The sequence below is a fragment of the Nerophis ophidion genome, linkage group LG28, assembly GCF_033978795.1.
Source record: "Nerophis ophidion isolate RoL-2023_Sa linkage group LG28, RoL_Noph_v1.0, whole genome shotgun sequence".
Taxonomy (NCBI): Eukaryota; Metazoa; Chordata; class Actinopteri; order Syngnathiformes; family Syngnathidae; genus Nerophis; species Nerophis ophidion.
The window spans coordinates 10002401-10009900 of NC_084638.1; the positions used below are offsets into that span (position 1 = coordinate 10002401).

Below are 7500 nucleotides of genomic sequence, written 5' to 3' on the forward strand. Positions count from 1 at the left end.
GCTGTAATAACTCGAAGTAAATAATGAAGATTAAAAAAAAAATTACTAACTAAAAAAACAAACAATTAAATAAAAGTTTACCTTTTTTATATTTGCACAATATGTATATATTATTAATGTAAATACAAGTCTTTATACATCTTGAAAGGCATTTTTCTGAGGTCTCAAGAAGGTAACAAATCCAAGAATGTGTGTATTTTATAAAGAGACATACTGTAATAACTTGAAGGAAATAGTGAAGATTAAAAATCAATTACAAACTAAAAATATAAAAACCCCCAAAAATACTTAAAACTTATCTTTATTTGCATAGTATGTATGTATTTTTAATGTTGTAAATACACATCTTTAAATCTCTAGAAAGGGTGGTCTTAAAGAGGTAGGCATTTTGCTCAGGTCCCCAGAAGGTCCGAAATACATGAGTGTGTGTGAAGCTGAAAATCCAAGCATTGATGTGTGGGTGCAAGAGTATTTTCCTCCAAAACGCTGCAGCCAATCTGTGTGTGTGTGTGTGTGTGTGTGTGTCTGTGTTATTGTATTTCTACCCTTCTTGAGGTGTCCACAAGGAAAAGTACCGTCCATATGAGAACCGGTGAATAAATACAGTAATAACTAAAAGTAAATATTAATTCCAAAAATAAAATAAATATGTATATAGAGACATACTGTAATAAAGAAGTAAATAGTAAAGAGGGAAGCTTTTTGCTCAGGTCCTCAGAAGGTCCGAAATACATGAATGTGTGTGAAGCTGAAAATCCAAGCATTGATGTGTGGGTGCAAGAGTATTTTCCTCCAAAACGCTGCAGCCAATCTGTGCGTGTCTGTGTGTGTGTGTGTGTGTGTGTGTGTGAGCGCTATGTTACATAATTCAACTCACACACTCCTCCTCTTGCACCAAATGAACTAGTTTCTGCAGCATTTCATCCAGCGCCCTGAGGAGGTAGGAGAAAAAAAAGGAAGGGAAACATGTAACATAACACAACATAACACAACATATGGTCACCGTCTGCGAGGTCCGTACCTGCCCTTGGCGTTGAAGTTCTTCCCCAGCATCAGGTGTTTGAGGGAAGGGTGTCTGGAGAACGCAGGGAGGACGGAGAGCAGGTCGGAATCCAAGCCTGCAAACACAATTTTTTATTTTTTGTAACTGAGCCCTAAGAAGCTAATTTAGCAAAAAAAAGTCAACAACACCCCCATATATTGTACTGGTTTTGAAGGTGAAAACTACTGAAAAGACCCCCACATCCTTTGATTTGTCTTCGGTGGAAAACGTTTGGACACCCCCGTGTAAATATATACTGTATACATTCAATTGTACTTGAAAACAAACAAAATTAAAGCTGCAAGCAGCGAAGGACGGGATCGACTTTTGCTGGCGTTTCCTGCCTTTACCCTTTCAACATATCTTTACCTGCACATTACCTACCTTCCCTGCATCCTGGGGTCACACTGGTGCTTCTTTCTGTCACTCAAACACGCTGGTGCTTCCTGCCATCACCCAGACAACATATCTTTACCTGCACCTTACCTACCTTCTCTGTATCCTGGGGTCAAACTGATGCCTCCTTCTTTCACCCAGTCAACATATCTTTACCCGCACAGTACTCACCTTCTCTGCGTTGTGTGGTAACGCTGGTGCTTCCTGCTTTTAAGCGGCCATCTTGAGACGGCAGCAGCGCAGAGGTTCTTTGAAGGCTCGTAAAATCAAAACCAGAGCAGTTATTAAAACTCTTTTCGCAACTTTTAATCAGAAGGGTTCAATCTCTCTCCTGTGCGAGTTCGAAGCAGACACAACAAACGCGCTCAGAGGAGATAATGTTTGAAAAAAGGAGACGGTTTTTTACAAAACTTTAGTTTTGAAGGGGTAATTGCCAACATGTTGTTGATTTTTGCTGAAGGATGTAAATGAATGAAATGTAGGTCTAAGTGAGACCTACATAGAGGTTTTTGTTTCATATCTCTACAACACTCCTACCGGAAGTTACAAGCAGTTTTGTCTGTGTTTTCTTCCTTGGAGCAGTTTTGTCAGTGTTTTATTCCTAGGGGGCGCTAAAGCGCAATTTTGAATTTTTTTTTTATTACATTGCAATTTTCACCAGTCCTGATGTGTGTGTCCAGTTTTCTGAGTTTTGAAGCATTTTAAGGGGGTCAAATTACAGCTCAAAGAGGCGAAAATGAAATTTTTTAGGAAACTTTTGTTTTGAAGGGGTTTTTACCAACTTCCTGTTGATTTTTGCTGAAGGATGTGAGTGTATGAAATCTAGGTCTAAGTCAGACCTACATAGAAGTTTTTGTTTCATGTCTCTACGACATTTCTAACGGACGTTACAAGCAGTTTTGTCTGTTTTTTTTTCCTAGGGGGCGATAGAGCGCAAATTTGAGTTTTGGGGTTTGGTTCTTTGATTAAATCACAATTTTTGCCAGTCCTAAAGTGTGTGTCAAATTTGGTGAGTTATGAAGCATGTTAAGGGGGTGAAATTACAGCTCAAAGAGGCGAAAATGAATTTTTTTAGGAAACTTTTGTTTTGAAGGGGTTTTTACCAACTTCCTGTTGATTTTTGCTGAAGGATATGAGTATGAAATCTAGGTCTAAGTCAGACCTACATAGAGGTTTTTGTTTCATGTCTCCATGACATTTCTAACGGACGTTACAAGCAGTTTTGTCCGTGTTTTTTTCCTAGGGGGCGCTACAGCGCAATTTTGAGTTTTGGGGTTTGTTTGTTTTTTATTAGATGGCAATTTTCGCCAGTCCTGATGTGTGTGTAAAATTTGGTGAATTTTGAAGCATGTTAAGGGGGTCAAATTACTGCTCATAGAGGAGGCGGTATAATAATAATAAGAAAAAAACCTTAGAAATACAATAGGGTCCTCTGTCCCAAAGGGACATTAGGTCCCTAACAAAGATTTGATAAGTTGGTACTGGGGTTTAGCCGTAAACCTCTTATAGTCAACTCGCTCAAGTCTTAAGTCAGTGTGTGTCCTTACCATTGTCTGAGATATCCAAAGTCCCAACACAGGAAACTCTCGGGAAAAGTTCTTGGATGACACCGGCGCCTGCAGACCTCAACTGTCACAGACGGTTGGAGGAACAAGAGGGAAGGTCAATGGACAAGACGACGAGTGAACGTAGCCAAAGCAAGACATGGAGTGTACCTCACAGCCGCTGATGTCCAACTGCAGATCGCTGATATGTGGGTTGTTGGACAGCCCTAAGAACAGAGCCCTGACGGAATAACAATTACACTGCATGAGAACCAGAAGAGGTGAGTTTATAGGTGGGTAGGTAGGTAGGTAGGTCTTTGTTTTCAGCACAAACCCGTTCAAGATTAGACAAACCAACAGTGTACAGGGTTACGGAACAGGAACGCTGATGGGTTGCCACGAGGCGCCCCGTAAAAGATGGGGAAAAAGGTAAAACCCTGGGGAAAAAAGATGAGCAAAAAAATACAATCTAGACTGGGATCCCCAGGGGGCCTAGTCTGGAGTGGGAAATAAAAACCTCTATGCAATGCACACATAAACACGTTACATTTAATCACGACAAACTCGCAAAAGAGGGACGGGGAGTTGGGGCCCTGGGGTGCGGTGTGTGTGTGTGTATGCCCAATTGTCTTGGGTGTGATGATGCCATGTTTTTTAGACCGAGGCCGATTTGCAAAAGTTCCACTCCAGGTGTCGTCGAGGAGGGAGGGAGGTCAAAAGCGTCCGTCATTGAGGTGTCCTCAGGGGGTGTTCTTCAAAACAGCCTGGTCCTTTTTTCCACAGCGTCAAGGCCATTCGAGGGAGTCAAATCGTAGATTAGGATGTTTGTGTTCCGCCAGCAGAGAAAACAATGACTTGTCTGTTCTATTCGTCCATGCTGGGTGCTCTCAAATTCAATTAAATTTTCCTTTTCAGCAAGCTTCTTCATGATGTGATCAATCTTGCGATTCAGTTCAGAAATCGCCGCAATCTGCCCTGCCCAAACATTCTGTTGCGACGAACAGACTTCTGGCTCCTTGAGTGGCTGCCGTCGTCTTACAAATTCGACGATACACCAGAGATATGCCAAGCCCAATCAGCAAGTGCCCCGCGATCACGGTTCCAAATAGGTAGATGTCTTCAATGTCCTCGATGGAAAGGACTGAGGAGGTACCTGATTCTCCATTTGTCCCAGGAATCTCAATGGTTCCCTCCGGGCAGCCAGGCTCCCCCTCGTCGAAAATATTTAGTCAATTGCGTCGGGACTCCGGCTGATCATATCCATGTCCCATCCATGTCTAAAACTCATTTGTATACTCTAGCCTTTAAATAGACCGCCTTTTTAGACCAGTTGATCTGCAGTTTCTTTTCTTTTTCTCCTCTGTCCCCCTCTATCTTGCGGAGCGGGGGGGGAGGAGACAGGTCCGGTGGCCATGGATGAAGTACTAACTGTCCAGAGTCGGGACCCAGGCTGGACCGCTCGCCTGTGTATCGGTTGGGGAAAAATCTCTGCGCTGCTGATCCCTTTGGGATGGTTTCCTGCTGGCTCCACTTTGGACGGGACTCTCGCTACTATATTGGATCCACTTTGGACTGGACTCTCACCGTTATGTTAGATCCACTATGGATTTGGACTTTCACAATATCATGTTGGACCCGCTCGACATCCATTGCTTTCGGTCCCCTGGGGGTGGGGGGGTTGCCCACATCTATCAATCAATCAATCAATGTTTATTTATATAGCCCCAAATCACAAATGTCTCAAAGGACTGCACAAATCATTACAACTACAACATCCTCGGAAGAACCCACAAAAGGGCAAGGAAAACTCACACCCAGTGGGCAGGGAGAATTCACATCCAGTGGGACGCCAGTGACAATGCTGACTATGAGAAACCTTGGAGAGGACCTCAGATGTAGGCAACCCCCCCCCCCCCCCCTCTAGGGGACCGAAAGCAATGGATGTCGAGCGGGTCTAACATGATGCTGTGAAAGTTCAATCCATAGTGGCTCCAACACAGCCGCGAGAGTTCAGTTCAAGCGGATCCAAGACAGCAGCGAGAGTCCCGTCCACAGGAAACCATCCCAAGCGGAGGCGGATCAGCAGCGTAGAGATGTCCCCAATCGATACAGGCGAGCGGCCCATCCTGGTCCTCTCCAAGGTTTTCCTTGCCCTTATGTGGGCTCTACCGTGGATGTCGTTGTGGCTTGTGCAGCCCTTTGAGACACTTGTGATTTAGGGCTATATAAATAAACATTGATTGATTGATTGATAGATTTGAGGACAGGGCAAAAAAAGAGGTTCCAAAAAAGTTCAGATTAGACAAAATAGGGAATAAGCGGTAGAAAACGGATGGATGAATGAGCTGTTACTGAACTATCAGATCTTGTTAGTGTTCCTGTGCCTGATGTCTGAGGGGGAAAAAACTGTTCAGTTCAGATGTGTGGGTCTGGATGAACCGTAGTCTCCTGCCACTCATGCCGGAAACAAAAATGTGTGTGTGGTCCGAGGAATAAGTGATCATAAGACAAGTAAATGACTATTTAATGCTACTATTATGTTGGAATCACAGATCCGATACGGGACTTGTTTTGGAACCACTCACCTCAGCCAGTCGGGAGGAACCTTCATGGAAGCGAGGCTGACGTGAGTCAGGCTGAATGCCGAGCTGAAGAACTGGCGAAAAGTTGGCAACGAATCTCTGGCTTTCCTGGAAAAGGAAAAACATATATATATATATAAATATATTAAAAAGGGATGTTTTATACCGAAAAAAGTCAGTAAGAATATTTATGAGACTGCCGCAGACTGATAGTTCCACACAGAGACGAGCAGAGAGGCACTAAAGAGACGGGAAGGGAGTAAGTTAGAGCGAAAGGTGAGAAGGATGAAGCAAAACAGATGCTGGATGTGACGTGGAGGTCACTATCTGCTCGGACTTTGACATTAATTACTGACACTATTTTAAAAAGGTGTCGCATTGCAATTATGCAGCCATCTGTTTGGTTTATACCGAGCATTAGCCTACAGTCAATTAAAGGTGTGTGTGTGTGTGTGTGTGTGTGTTCTTGTAGCCTACCCTTCTTGAGACAATAAGGAAAAGTTTCGTCCATATGAGGACCGGTCAACAAGTTAGGACATAAATCATGGTCCCAATACGGAAAAAATGTCTCATTTGAACCCCTGGTGGTGATATCCATCAAAATAAAGGTGGCCTAAAAAAAGGAGGGATTTTTCCTATCGCTTTTAAAAGTGCTCGCCCTCTGGTCAACATATGAAATAACAAGTGTGTGTAAGAAATTGAAATGCGACCCCTTTGGCCAAAATTGATTAAAAGTAAATAAATATATAGAGAATAACTTAAAGTAAATAATGAAGATTAAAAAAACAGTTACACACAAAAAATTCAAAAACAAATGAACTAAAAGTGTCGACTTTTTTCTTATAAAATTGGGAAGTATTTATCATATTCTTTCTGTTTATGTAATATTGTAATATTTTCTCGGAAAGTTAATACTTTTGTATGTAAAAGTATTACTTTTTAACGCAAAATGGCGAAATTTGTCAGATAAAATTCAGACTTTTAACACAATATTGCCAATTTGTTTGTTGTTCTTGTAAAATAGTTAGATATTTGGAGTAAAATTATGACTTTTGTCAACCTTTAAATTCTAGTTATTATTATAATATTGCCAAAATTGTAAAGTTTTCTTATAAAATTTGAACTTTTGTCAAGTAAAGTTACGACTCTTTTCATAAAATTGCCAAAATGTGAAGCTTTTCTTGTAAAATTGCGGATGTTGTTGAGTAAAACTCCAACTTTTATCGAAATATTGCACAAATGTTCAGCTTTTCTTGTAATATTTTGACTTAGATTCATCCATTTTCTACCGCTTGTCCCTTTTGGGGTCGCTGGAGCCTATCTCAGCTGCATTCGGGCGGAAGGCATCGTACACCCTGGGCAAGTCGCCACACCATCGTAGAATATTTTGACTTGCGTTGGGTAAAATTCAAGTTGTACAGTTTTCTTATTAAATTTGGACTTCTGTCAAGTAAAGTTACGACTCTTTTCCTAAAATTGTCAAAATGTGAAGCTTTTCTTGTAAAATTGCGGATGTTGTTGAGTAAATCTCCAACTTTTATCGAAAAATTGCACAAATGTTCAGCTTTTCTTGTAATATTTTGACTTAGATTCATCCATTTTCTACCGCTTGTCCCTTTTGGGGTCGCTGGAGCCTATCTCAGCTGCATTCGGGGGGAAGGCAGCGAACACCCTGGACAAGTCGCCACCTCATCGTAGAATATTTTGACTTGCATTGGTATTATAATACTGCCAACATTCTAAGTTTTTCTTGTGAAATTCCAACTAGTTTTTCACAACAAGCTTTTTTATATGTGCATAGTATGTTATTAATATTATTAATGTTGTAAATACACATTTTTATTCATCTAGAAAGGCTGGTCCTAAAGAGGTAGGTATTTTTCTCAGGTCCCCAGAAGGTACGAACTACGTAAAAGTGTGTGTGTGTGCATCTGAG

At 41.5% G+C, this 7500-nt stretch overlaps 1 protein-coding gene across 1 annotated transcript in view; it reads right to left on the reverse strand.

The window, feature by feature from the left end:
- carmil3 (capping protein regulator and myosin 1 linker 3) overlaps positions 1–7500 on the reverse strand; it is a 253752-nt gene that overhangs the window by 115613 nt on the left and 130639 nt on the right. Inside the window, exons 16-20 of the mRNA XM_061890406.1 lie at positions 5568–5672; positions 3154–3223; positions 2986–3067; positions 1022–1118; positions 878–932 (exon numbers count right to left, since the gene is read on the reverse strand). Coding sequence (XP_061746390.1) covers positions 878–932; positions 1022–1118; positions 2986–3067; positions 3154–3223; positions 5568–5672 — 409 coding nt within the window. The remainder of the gene's footprint in view (positions 1–877; positions 933–1021; positions 1119–2985; positions 3068–3153; positions 3224–5567; positions 5673–7500) is intronic.